This window comes from Thermobia domestica, chromosome 9 (assembly GCF_964235325.1).
Source record: "Thermobia domestica chromosome 9, izTheDome1.hap1.1, whole genome shotgun sequence".
NCBI lineage: Eukaryota > Metazoa > Arthropoda > Insecta > Zygentoma > Lepismatidae > Thermobia > Thermobia domestica.
Window position 1 is genome coordinate 12,935,066 of NC_137462.1, and position 15,091 is coordinate 12,950,156.

At 29.7% G+C, this 15,091-nt stretch overlaps 1 protein-coding gene across 2 annotated transcripts in view; it reads left to right on the forward strand.

The window, feature by feature from the left end:
* Rbp6 (RNA-binding protein 6) overlaps window positions 1-13,808 on the forward strand; it is a 1,467,626-nt gene extending 1,453,818 nt beyond the window's left edge. For both annotated transcript variants that reach the window (XM_081770618.1, XM_081770619.1), the window contains 2 exons: window positions 1,729-1,796; window positions 5,087-13,808. In XM_081770618.1, the coding sequence (XP_081626744.1) occupies window positions 1,729-1,738 (10 nt within the window). In that variant the 3' untranslated portion in view covers window positions 1,739-1,796; window positions 5,087-13,808. The remainder of the gene's footprint in view (window positions 1-1,728; window positions 1,797-5,086) is intronic.
* Window positions 13,809-15,091: the final 1,283 nt, after the last annotated feature.

The following is a 15,091-nucleotide window of genomic DNA, read 5'->3' on the forward strand; positions in this document are numbered from 1 at the left end:
TGAAAGATAACAATAAACTGTAAAATATTCGTATACTCAGGTGTCCTACCTTATAGAGGCATGAAATATTTTCTGTAATTATAAATCAGATTTCTGATCGTTTTCCAATTGGGTTGGTTTTGCCTAGTACAGACATCAACATCAAACGGAAATTTCTGTGAGGCAGATTCAGGTATAAATTTATTCACTGCATATTATTACGGAGATTGTACAGTTATTGTACAAATTCAAAACAGTATTTGTAATTTTTGATTATTTTTGATAATGTTTCCACTGTAGTCTAAGATAGAATAACCCCTAATTTAGAGTCAAAACGTATAAGATATTTAGACAATCAAGAAATAACAGGGTGACATTTTGTACATCTACTTGAGATTGTGTGCATACAAGGTTATCAGTTTTCGTGAATACTTTTGAACGTGTCTGTTCAACAACGTGATAAGAACTAGGAAAGCAAATCACGGAACAAAGGAACGTTTATTTGAACATAATAGCTGTGTGACAGTTTCGCCAACTAACTGAACATATTGGCTTCATCAGACACTGTCTCAGAAATCGCCATCTAACTGAACAAATTAGCTTCATCAGACACAGTCTCAGAAATCGCCAACTAACTGAACATATTGGCTTCATCAGACACAGTCTCAGAACTCGCCAACTAACTGAACATATTGGCTTCATTAGACACTGTCTCAGAAATCGCCATCTAACTGAACATATTGGCTTCATCAGGCACTGTCTCAGAAATCGCCATCTAACTGAACATATTGGCTTCATCAGATACAGTCTCAGAACTCGCCAACTAACTGAACATATTGGCTTCATCAGACACAGTCTCACAGAACTCGCCAACTAATTGAACATATTGGCTTCATTAGACACTGTCTCAGAAATCGCCATCTAACTGAACATATTGGCTTCATCAGGCACTGTCTCAGAAATCGCCATCTAACTGAAAATATTGGCTTCATCAGGCACTGTCTCAGAACTCGCCAACTAACTGAACATATTGGCTTCATCAGATACAGTCTCAGAAATCGCCAACTAACTGAACATATTGACTCCATCAGACACTGATTTCAGGTTTGATAGTGTCTGATAAAGCCAGCATGTCCAGTTAGTTGGCGAAACTGCCACACAGTTTTTATTTTAAAATAAACGTCCCTTTGTTCAGTGTGCAAGTTAAAGACAAGTTAAAAGCTAATATGAACCAGTTCGTGATAACAATAAGATATTTACGAACATCAGTTTTACGAAAGAAAAAAAAATGTCTCTTTTTGCAACTTACCAATAATTGTTTTCTACTCTTCGAGATTTCTAACATAATTGAAGCCGAAACTTCCATAACCACACAAATCCAGATGAGATATTGAGAAAAGCAATAAAACCTGAATATTTGTTGGAAATGTGAACTTGGAAATCAGACTTTTTTCATACTTATACTTTGTTGAATAACAAATGTCACTAAGTATGAAAGAAAGTCTGATTTCCAAGTTCACATTTCCAACAAACATTCAGGTTTTATTGCTTTTCTCAATATCTTTTCAGTAGACTTGTATGGTTATGGAAGTCACGACTTCAATTATTGCAGTATGCAGTGTATAAGTATGTCCAAAGATAAGTAATTTTGTCTTAAGTAAACCTTAAGTCTTAAGTAAGTCACAAGTCAGTAAAAACTACTTATCTATCTAAACAAGTGAATTAATAATGTCTGTTCTAAATCCACAGGGCCCTCTGATACCAGCAGCGTTTACCAATGGGTACCATTGAGAGTGAATGAACGCAGCTGTTCATAGGTGAGTTACTTTATGTTTCATGGTAGGTACAGCCAACATATCTGGATTACTGAAGATTAATTTAGATGAAGGGTATGATAGTATCCAGTTAGTGAAAATCGAATAATGGGTAATGCCTGGATAAAATGTACCTTGATGAGCGATAGTACCCTGATAAAAGTAGCGAATGACAAATAGTATCCGAAAAAAAAGGGTTAACAGATTCGAATGAAGGGTACCAGATGGGATATATTGTCCAAGTAAGCAGTGACCAGTGATATTCGGATAAAGGATAGCCTTACTCAATACATAAAGTCTGAATGAAGAACACTGTATCGTAGTGTTTTATCCAGAGAAACGTAGTCCTACCCAGTATACAGGGTGTTTCGAAAGAACACCGACAACGTTTGCGAGGTGATTCCTGACACCAAGATAAGACAAAAAGTATAGACCAACCTGGGTGCACAAATCCGTCATTTCGGAGTTGTAGGCTGCCGAAAACATAAAAGAAAAGAACTACCATAGTCGGGTCAAGACTTCACTTAGGAACTAATATGTGCCCTATCCAAATATCCATGTTTCAGAACCCTGCGATACTTCTGCAATAATTTTTATAGACATAGTTGGTGAATACTTCAAATTAATGCCCGTAGCCAAACTCCCTCTGAAAATTGTTACCATAAGATTCTGAAACATGTATTTTTGGATAGCGCACATATTAGTTCTTAAGTGAAGTATTGACCCGACTACTGTAAGTCATAGATATTGGAGTTATGGACCTTTAAAGTTCTTTTCTTTTATGTTTTCGGCAGCCTATAACTCCGAAATGACGGATTTCTGCACCCAGGTTGGTCTATACTTTTTTGTCTTATCTTGGTGTCAGGAATCACCTCCCAAACGTTGTCGGTGTTGTTTTGAAACACCCTGTATAGGGTTTGAATGAAGAATACTTTGTAAATATATGGTAACCAAATGAAGGAAACTGGTGGAAAATTGGGTACTGGATGTTGGATAACGGATTTCGTAAATTTTAATGTGAGATTCCGATATCTAGTTACATCTAGTTCAATGCGATCAGTTAAAGTACTATTCGCGAAACTGTTAGGAATATTTGTGTCATTGCTAGGGGTCTGTGTCATCGGTAAAAGAGCACAAACAATAGAGAGCCACAGTGACTCAGTGGTAGATTGCTTACGTCTGACACGTGGGATCCTTGGTTCGATTCTAGCTTCCGTTAAGTGGGCATTGTGGTGTACAAACTCCATATCCATGCATGTTTTCTCGGAGTTCACCTGTTTCCTCTCACTTTCGTCATTCCACCAGTATAATCTATTCATTATCCCCGTCTCTCTTAGCTATTCCTAAAATCGAAAACTGACTTAAAATTTTGAGACATTTTGGACATGCACATAGAGTATCAGTAATTAACTACTCAACGTTCAAGTTTCCAGCGGTAACAGTCGTATAACAAAGCGCGGTCTTAAAGAGATGACAGCCACCACTGGTTGGTTTAGTGGGGAGTTCTCTAGCGTCCCGTTCAGCAGTAAGGCTGTCTAAGAAGTGAACTTACATCTTAACATGGGATTCAAACCACATCAGCTCGCGCCGATAATAATCAAATCCGAATTCTCCATGCCAAAGACGCGTACGCTAACCTTATAGCCACGAGGGAGTCTCCGAGCACCCACTAGTGTATTGGTATATTTCTTTTTGCATCCGATTCTGCACGTTAGATCCGATTGCACCTTGTGTGAAAAGATTCGGTAACATTCTTGAGACAAAACTAAATCCCGGGACTATTCTCGGAAAACTTATGGTAATGTAAGCAATACTTAAGAGTCTTCATCCCGGCGAAATTAAAATACCGCTAATTTTACAGTAATTATGTGATAACTTCAAATAGATGAAAGATAATTGAAATATGGAACAAGAGCGCCCTAGACAATATTATTTTGCGTGTGGTACCGTTATCACAAGTCACCTAGTGGCTTTCCGTTTTCAGCTGTTTAGAAACGCGAAAATAAATGCCGATTTTCAAAATGGCTCGAATCGAAAGCAGATAAGTGACTCGTGATAACGGTTTCTCATGTAAAATAATATTGTCTAGGGCGCTCTTGTTCCACATTTCAATTATCTTTTATCTATTTGAAGATAATCACATAATTACTGTAAAATTAGCGGTATTTTAATTTCGCCGGGATGAAGACTCTTAACATTAGCATTTCTTACTTCGAAACCGGATTTTAATTTGTTTTACCATTCTGGTTTTTTTTTTTTTTTTTTTTTTTTTTTTTTTTTTTTTTTTTTTTTTTTTTTTTTAGGGGAGGAGAAGATAGAAAGTAAAATTATTTCTCTACTTATTCAGTAATAATGTATTGATAATATTGTAAGGTTTTATAGAAAAATATTTCAATATTTACGATTTGATCCAGAATTAAGTGTCTGACACGTTTTCCAAAGCAGTGATAAAAGGCATTAAATTCTATACTGGAATACGCACTCAAAAATACGTACAACATGAGAAGTAATGTATATAAATGTTTTCTGTGCTTTGTGATATATAGTACAAATATAACTCCATCCATCTTGACTCTGGAAGTATACTTAAATAATTAATATTTTTCTGACCAGAGTATGTACTTCTTTATTAAAATTAAAATAAGTCGTAATGGTTTCAATAACTCAACATTATCTTCATCAAAAGTTAACAACTGATGAAGATAGCGTTAAGTTATTGAAACCATTACGACTTATTTTAATTTTAATAAAAAAAGTACATACTCTGGTCAGAAAAAAATATTAATTATATAATACAAATGTATATAGCAACAGTATGGAACATAAATTACTACTAACTTTAGCCAGGTTAGGCTTTCCAACTCATAGATGAGTTGAATACAAATGTGTTTTGCAGATATTTGCAACATTGCCTAAACAAAAGAATACCAATAAATGAAACTTGGATGGCATATAAAGTATTTTTGGATCGAAAGATCTAATATATTTCAATCAAAAAGTTTCTTGTACGTCTTATATCTGGAGAATTACATATAAGTATTTAAATCCAAATGATCACTTAACTCAGTATGATGTGCTCATTTTCTGTAGAAAACACGAAAACTTGATTTAGAGATCGTTCAAAAATTTTATGGTCCCTGATCCGAAAATTAGTTATTGGTCAAGATCGCAGTCGTTTGATCATTCATAAAATTCTTGTTAATTTATTAAGTGTATATGTATGTTAGTAATAAATGAAACAATTTATTAATTATGCTAAAATTTAATGAGTAATTTTCCCCCTTATTTTTCAGGTTCAGATCACCATGGTAAACTCAGGTTGTTTTTGAAAAGATCACATATTAACATTGTCCTGCTCACGTTTGGTGCTGATATATAAATATATATATATAAATAAATAAATATATTTAAAATAATATATATATTGCGCAGGACATTTCGACACTTGGACATGAAATGAATAATGTCTGAGGTGTACTTGTGGACTAAATCTGTGTCCTTTTTTTGTAACCAAATAAAATGAAAAAAAAAATAATGATGAAAAATACAGAATGATAATATGGTGGTGATATTGGAAGAATGTAGTGAGAAAATCGACGAAGAAAGATGGCAACAATTGTGGAAGAAATGGAGCCTGATGATCTCCGGCTTCAAATGAATTCAACTGTCTTCACACTCAACACATATGTATATATGAATATATATATATATACATACATACCGTATTTAAGAAGAAAAAATTATATACATATACCCTGTACATGTCTACACGAATAAAAAAGAACTTTTAATACACATATACACTGCCTCCCCCTCCCCTTATTTAAAAAGTTCGGTTGGTGGAGAGGAGAATTGAGCGAAAACATGAAGAAGAAAAATTAAAGTAAAAAAATAAAATGTAACGAGAAACAGAAATGTAAAAGAAAGATGCAAATAGGTTTGAACCGAAACAAGTAAAATTGTTGTTGTGCTGTATTTGTGTATTGCAAACAAAAATAAATATACACGACACACTACTATTGCAATAGTTGGTGCGATATCAGGGCTTAAATAAATAAATAATATATATATATATATATATAAAACAATAACTGAAAAGAAACATTTAATGTGGTTTTATCTGTTACCCTGTTTTATAAGCAAACAAGAACATTTTGAACTGACCGTATAAATAAATATTAAAAATACAAAAACGTGTATGTGATTGGTTGTCGGTTGAACGTATTGTATCTCCATATATATATATATATATATATTCCCGTATGATAATTCATAACTTTGTACATGTATATATAAAAACGATATGTAGAAATTTTATATATAGATGTATAAAATGTTTTTTGTTGTACTACGTGGTGTGGAATATGTGTGTATGTATACACACTAATCCGATACTTTCTTGTTATATAAATATATATATATATATATATTCTGATTATACGATTCGTCCAGGATCTTATTTATAAACAATGTATTTCAAGCTGTTGTTTCTTCTTGAGAGTTCCGCAGAGACAAACAGATAACTAATAATAATAATATTTCAAAAATGACTGCTGCTCACACTTCCACATATCTGTTCAATAAAGTAATCCCTCAATATAACCTTAGTTCCCTTTAACCGTAAATGAACATAAATATATATATATATATTTAAACGTTACAGCTTTCAAACTCATTTTTAGGTCTCGTTAAGTTAGTATATTAATCATTATAAAAATATTATTAACAAAAATATTTGTTTATAAACTTCTTTTAATGTATAATGACTGTTTTAGTAAACCAAGGTATATTTTTCATACTAGAATTAATGCAGTAATTACAGTTTTTAGTTTTCTTTGGTAAAGAAAAGGGATGAACAGGGTATTTCCAAGAAAAAAAAATCGACATAGAAAAGTATTAACTTCCTCTTAAGAAAAAAAAAAAAAAACAAGAAATATTATTAAAAAAGGACCAATACTGGTTTTTGAGGGGTTCAGATATCTTTTGGAAGACCCTGGCTAAAAAGAAAAAAAATGCAATATCTTATGAAATAATTGTCTCTGTACATTTTATTTTCTTTAGTTGGTCCTAAATTTGATAGTATATATATACATATATATATTTATTTGTTTTTTTTTTTTAAAAAAAGTATACTTTATTATAAAAGAACTTAGACGATTATTTTGTTTAATATCAAAATAATCTTGCACACATTTATTTTAGACAAAGCATACGGATTAAGATAAAAAAAATAAAAGAACATGTATGCACTAAGTGTAAAAAAAAAAGAAAGACTGGAAAAATTTTGAAAAAAAAATCTATCAAAGGGACACACAAGTATTTCTTGTTCCTTCAATTGACAGTATAATAATAATAATAATAAATATACATACATATATTTTAATTCTTTTATTCCATTTGTATATACTTATTGATGTTTTAATATCTCATCCATTGTAAAACCTCACCATATACAAAGAAAAGAAAAGAAAAAAACAGACAAAACGTGGCAACACCAATTGCCAATAACAATTGCTGTTTTTAGTAGAAACCTTGTAGTGAACTGTTAGTCTTAATGTAGGAGTCCCATATATTAGATGTAGTTTGAATAGGGAAGAAAAAGAAGCATATGTTGCTCGTAGTAAATCATATAGTTTAGTGGAAAAAGAAATTTAATCCAAAAAAGAGAAGTATATATATATATATATATATACATACATACATACATACCTTTGTGTACCGTTGTAAATAATGATTAAAAAAAAAAAGCGAGAGTACATGTGTATTCGTGTGTGTGTGTGTTTGTTTGTATGTTTGCGTTTAAACAGAGAGTTTGTGGAAGGAAAAAAAAAACTGAGTGAACAGAATGAGTCCAGTGTTATTGTGAAGTTTTCCGTTTTACTTGTTTTTTTTTTAATGTATAACAATTGTCTCACTCGATGTGAATTTTGGTGAGAACTGTGAATGTTTTTAAATATATATATATATATATATATATATATATATATATATATATATATATATATATATATATATAAGAAAAGTGTGTTATAACGGAAAGCAAAACGTATTGTGTTACGCAAGATTATTTAACTAAATAACTTGTATATATATATATATATATATATATATATATATATATATATATATATATATATATATATATATTTGAAGGTTAGAAGCGTAAACTTCAGTGGACGTTATACACGGAAACTTACAAAACAAGCAGAAAAAAAACTAAAAACATGGATTTGCCTTAATGTGTGTGTGTATAAAATTTTGTTTATATGTCAACAATGTTAACACTAGTAGGGTTGGGGGATATATATTATAAATAAATGGACAATATGTATATATATACATATACACCTCCTACTCTTCTAGCTGTTTCCCTACTGCCATACCTCTTTCAGGAATTGTGGGAGGAGGTAGGGGTACCAGTGCTTATTATTGTTCGTAAATACAGAAAAAAAAGCAAAAAAACTAATTATTCGTATATATATATATAAATTATCTATGTAGATATAATAATCTTTTAAAAAAGAAAAAAAATGTGTTTGAATGAGAATCTTCGTGAAAGATAATCGAAATGGCCGTATTTTTAAAATTAATAAAAAAAAACTTGAAAGGAACGCCCACAGTGTCACAAGAAATAGTTTCTGGTCTGCTGTTTCGGATTGTTTACTTTGCAAAGTCAGCTATCATATAAAATGTTTACTATACACATTAATCTTATACTGTAATAGTATTCGAATGTTGTTTATATATATATATATCTGTAGTGTCGAGTAGCATTTTTAACAAGTTGTAGCTTATAATTGTATTTGTTTTTTGTTATTATTATTATTATTATTATTATTACCCCATTTTACCCCTCAAGTCCGTTTATTACTATTTTATTATAATTATAATTTTATATAAGTGATGGTTGTTCTTTGTCCACTGCTGATGACGCTCAGTACAAAGCTAGAAAACAAAGATTGTATAAAAAAAAAAAAGGAAAATGAAAAACTTTATAACAATAAAACTATGCAGGTATTTCGTAGTTTCATGTGACTAATGAGTTTTTGATTTCTTTTTGTAGAAGTACAGAGTTACATGAAGTGATACATAAAAAAAAAATCAGGTAGACGAACAATATACTATTTATGTTATCTTTATGTCTAGTAAAGCGAGAAAAAAAGTTCCATAACATAAGTTTAACTTTGTTTTCTTTTTGTATTGTATTATTTATATATGTATATCACTATTATCACTATTATTATTATTAAGTATTGATGAATACGGGAAGGGAGAAATATACATATTATTATCTCCTGTTGTTTATTTTTTTCATTTCCTAATGATCAACCGTTTTGTAGAATTTTGTAATTACTTTGTTGTAGTATTTGAATTTTTTTTTAAATTACAAAAATCGAAGATAGTGAAGAAGAAAAGTTGAACTCCATATATGGCTTGTGCGCTGACGAACTGAATTGAGTCCAAACTTTAAAAAAAAAATGTTGTTTTAGTGTTAAATTATTACTTAGTGAGTATAAATGGTAGGTCAGAGTTAAGAATAATAACAAAAAAAAAGAGTTCTACTGTTTTTACAATGAAACATTCTCAAAGCAATAGCAAGGATAGAAATAAAAAAGTAAAATTTTTAATGTGACCATTTTAAGGATATAATTAGATTATACCCCACCCCCACATCATTTACCGTAATAGCAGTGTTTAGTTTTCCTCTTGTGTTGGTACGTATATGTATAAAGTAAAAAAAAACTTACATTATTATTATTATTATTATTATTATTATTATTATTATTATTATTATCACCACTTAGGTAATGATTTCAATTTTGCAATGCAAAGATCTTCGACAAAGACTGGTACAATAACTGCTGATGTAGTCTTAATTTCATAGATATATGTATATATATATATTTGCGTAATTAATTTTTCTTTAATAGAAATGTTTGTCAGATTAATCGGATGAATATATTAGTAATAAGAGTAAATATATATATGTGTCTTGATTTATTTTTTTCTTTTCTAATAGTATTTTCATTATTTTTCGTTCAAACATAGTAAATCTATCTCCCTTTGTAGACTATTTTTTACTAATAGGCGATGAAACAAAAAAATAAGCAATACGCAATAGAGATCACACAGTACTTTTAATTAAAATCTTGTATTTTGATACAAAGAAAAATTGTTGAAATATGAATATGCAATTGAAGCCTGTATGAAATGTTTCTTGAAATGAGATTTAAATATAATATTTGATGTTGGTATTGAGGTGTTAAAATGAAACTTATATTCAAAATATAGTGTGGAAAAAATATCGATAAAGAGCCATATGTTGAAAACTTTTCATATTTGGCTTCTGAATGTATTTCATGTAAGTGTGTAATGCACATACATACATACATATATATACACCTTTTAATACAAACTGACAGACTTTTATATATAGTAAAAGTCTGTTATTGTGGGTTAACACAGAAGTAATCCACTTAAACCTCACATTTGTCTTCTAAACATGGACTGATCTAATAAGCAATAAGAATATTTGTAATAACATTTAGTAGAGCTCGTTTCGTTATGAGTTCTGCTATATTTTCATCTTCCGTTGTTTAGATATTCCTTAGAAACCCTTCCAGTATTCTACGTAGCAAGTAGAAAAATAATGGATTCCGGTATGTCTCTCAAGTCAGCCACGTTTATTTACTTCGCAAATTTCTTATTGAACTGTAGAAACAGCCCGGTAACAATAGTAATCAGAATTAACTATATTTTGTGTTTATATTAGTGATGATGTTTGTGAGAAAATAAATCAGTTTCACACATTATCTTCATAGTAAAACAAATTTTAGACTAATTGAATGTAAGCATTTCTCATTATTCGTAATGGTTCAACGATAGGCATAAAAAAACAACCAAAATAACACATATGACAATGTTCACTTATTAGAACAATTGAAATCAGTGTTGTTCGAGGTGTCAAATTCAGTTCTATATTTTAGATTTTCAATAATAAGATTTTTATTCTAGTTCATCCAAATCCTGTTTTCTTGCTCAAAAAATTGTAATTTCAGGAGGCAAGATCAATTTACTATACTATCTTTTTCTGGTAAGGAAATAAAGAGTTAGCTTTTGAAACATGTTCAAAGAAGATATAGAATTGTAACTTACATTTCATATGTACCAAATTCCTTTCAAAGTTCTGATTTCTAAGGGAAAATGCATATAACGCAAAAAATCTCGTTATTTTTTTTAAAAAAATTACCTGCGAGGAACAGGATTCTATCAAACACTTTGGATATGTATGTATTCCGTTATTTCAGGTTTCTTTGAAAACTCCACTTTCTCTAGTATTAAATAACATTCAATATTGGTATTAGTATTTCTGTTTAACATTCTTAGTATATAAAAAAATATCTAACGTATTGGCCAACTAGAAAGTAATCTGAACCAAGCTAGGCGATGGTAATTAAAACATAAAAAACTATGTTATAAATTGTTGCTACGGATCTTTTGTTTATGAAATTTAGTGTACATAGATTTATATCATACGTATATATATATTAGCAAAAAGACTGGAAAGTATTCAACATTTGGCTCGTTAATCTATAAATAAGTATATATATATATTGATATATGGGCTGAGTTGTGTGAGAGAGAACGAGCGACAGAGTTAATATATGTGAGCGTTATATATATATATATATATATATATATGTATATATATATATATAATTGTATGTATATGTATGTGTGTGTGTGTGTGTGAGTGTGATATATTTATATTATACATACATGTACACAATCTATTTCACAAACACACAAACATACATATATGCACATCAGCATACACTACCTTGTGTGTCCACTGCTTGGGCATGTCTTCCTTTATAGGCATGCAAACTATATTGTGTTACATATACATATATATATATATATGTATATATATATCCTGTTTAAGAAGAAAAAGAATGTAAAACCAGCATGTTAATTGTGTGTTATTGTGAACTGTTTTCAATATGGTATTCTGTAAATTGTATGTTATAATTGTATAAAAGAAGAAAAAATTACAAAGTGAAACCTAAGCTGATAACAATGGATAGAGATGTTACATTAATTTTTTGTTACAATATTTAAAAAAAGAAAAATATATATATATAAATAAATGAACAAGTCAAATAAAAACAAAATGAGGAATATGACACACAAGACAATTCTGTACGCTTAAGTTATCGTGTGCATTGTCATATGCTATAGTGGATATAGTAGTAATGTGTCCGTGTTTAGCTTCTATAAGAAAGAGAGAAGAAAATGCGGAGAAAAGAAAAGAATAACAATATGTATGAAAAAGAAAATGCGCTAATGGAAAGTGTATCAAGTAATAATAATAATAATAATAATCGTGAAGATGGTATATGTGACCTGCAGTCTTACTATTGGTAACCGCTTTTCCAATATAAGCATTTTTTTTTAAGAAAAAGAATAACATAACATAGGACTCGCCAGTTGTAAACAAACAAAATACTTCCGAAATACACAGAAAAAAGGAGCGCGCTAAAGAATGAGAGAGATACAGAAAGTGCAAGTAATGTGAATCACATATATACCAAGCACACATGCATTATGTCAGAGTGAGACCAAGTTTTAAAAAAAATCTAGTATCGTAGTTATTTGACCAGCTGGCCCTATTTCGGGAATGCTGGATGGAGCCTAGATAGACAGCTAATGTAGTAATATTGTTGACGTGATAGGCAACTGTCTAGTAATTTATTTATTTCGTAATTTTGTTTCTTTTTTTCGTAAGAAAAGAAAATACATCAAAATAATATGAGTATGATAATAATAATAATTATGTGATGACCCAATTGCAAAAAAGATACATGTATAAATCTTTTACAACAATAGGATTTTTTGAATAGTTTTATGTAAAGAAAGAAAACAGAACTTTTTTTGAGATTAAAAAAATATGATTAGTGTATGAACACAAGAAATATGTTCTTTGTGTACATACAAGTATGAAGCTAGTGTGTATGTGTATATGTATTTGTATATAAATATAATACATGTACCCCTTTTTTCTCTTGGGTCACTAATGTTTTTTCCATATCGCCTTGTTAAAGGAGAATATTTATAAATTGTTTGTGTTTTTAAATTATTAAGGCCTTTCTTCTAAAAGTCCCTGAATAATGGGGATAATCAAGTACCTTAAAAAAATAACACGTTCGACATGCCTTTGAATGGCCTGTAACTTCATTGTGCATATATATTATATACTCTATATATATATATATATATATAAAGTAATTAAAGAGGGAGGTTCTTTTTGAGTCAAAGGCTGCTCGGCATCTGTTTATAAAATTGTGAATATTGAAAAAAATGGGTAAAAAGTGCAGAAGTTGTGATACATAATATATATATAAATATATATATATATATATTACTACGCCGTAGAGGTCCTTTACCTAACTAGCTCATTAATCGAACAATCCCAAATTATCCCCTGAATTTAGAAATAGAAAACGTCATTGTGCGCTAAGCTGTGATGCAAGTTAAATAAAGCTTTATATATATACAGATCATAATTATATCTATATAAATACATTATAATATTCATTCATCATTATCATGATTCTCTTGGATTCGCTTCGGGAAATCTGACAGTTTGTGTTTGGTTTAGTTTTTTTCTGTTTTGCCACCTTGATTTTAAGCGCTAAAAGTATGTTTCTTTTCGTTTTACAAATAAAATCATCTATATAAATTTTAGTCCAAGCTGGTGCTTTCAATTTTCTAATTTTTATTTTTAATATAATAATTCTAAAAAGAAATTACATTTGCTTCGACAATTGCCAAAAAATTGTTATATAACTTTTCGCTTAGTTTCTTTCGTCTCGGAAACAAGGGGAAGGGGGTCCTGTATGACCTATTGCTCACACTTCAATACAAAAATTATACTACTACTACTGCTATTACTGCTGCATGGGACAACTCTCAAACTAGCTTCATTGTGTGCGCAAAAAAAAGAAAAAGAAATCCCCCAAAAGAATACAGGTAAAATTAATCTTTCTATATCTCAACGAATAATAATAATTGTCAATTTATTATTTTTTAACACTTGCCCAAGAAAGAAGGAAGCAATCTAATTGATAAAGGTACGACATTTTCAAAATACATATTTCTATTTTTTAAGTAAAACATCGTATTGAACGTTCATGGGAATAAACTAATATCATACAAATGATTAATGGGTTCCAAATTTTTAAAAAGAATTTGCGTATTTGCTTTTACCAAAAGGCAAATTCAACTTTGAAAATTCATATTGCGATAATAGTGTTTCATATTAGTTGTTATTTGTTCTTTTTTTTTTTTTTTTGTCTAAAATTGTGATTCTAAGTTCTATTTTCAAAAATTTTAGGTTTCGTTAGAAAATGTTAATTTTAAGGAATTCGCATACAATATTTGATGTATAGTGCCAACTTCCGAAAAGAAGTTTTAAGAGTTCTATTTCATGATTCGAAAAGTGATGGTAATTATTAATTTCGAAACGTTATATACATTAGATGCTAGAGAAACCAAAAGTACTTTCGAACGAACAGTTCATGCATTTGTCCTTTAGTTACAAATGGACAGTCTTTTAGTTAGCAAGAAATTAATTAGACATTGTTGTCAATAGAATGTACATTAATTTCCCTTTTGATTTGTACACATAAACACAGAAGTATGTTGAAGCAGATATATCGCAATATGAACTCGAAAGTTTAATTTATTTTTATTTCGCATACTTGAAACATTTACAACGTTTCCTGCAAAAATGCAATGATATTCATGGGAAATTCCTTAACAAGTGCTCAAAATAATACTAATACTACTACTAGTAATAATAATAATTGAAAAAGAACGTGGATGCAATGTTTCTTAATCTATTCTTTATACTATAATGGTTAAATATAACAGTAATTAAGAACGTACATGTATAATTCCAGTAATTTTTAATCAATAAAGAAATTCATCTTAATTTTTATGGAAAAAATGGTTTAAAAAATAATGTTAAAATGAAGATGGATGATTGAATGATACCTTTGAAAGTACACTGTTAAATAAATAAGAATAATCAGTCAGACAAGCTCAGATAAATGGTAATCGAATTACATATCAGTTGAGTAGTACGAAACTAACTAATAATCGCCTTTCCCCATACTGGAAAAGATCAACATTCCTTTCAACTGACTATAACCAGCCGTGTTCTTATAATGTGCCTAGAGTTTAGTATTTATGAATTACCAAACAAACATAAAAATATGCGTATGTTATTCTGT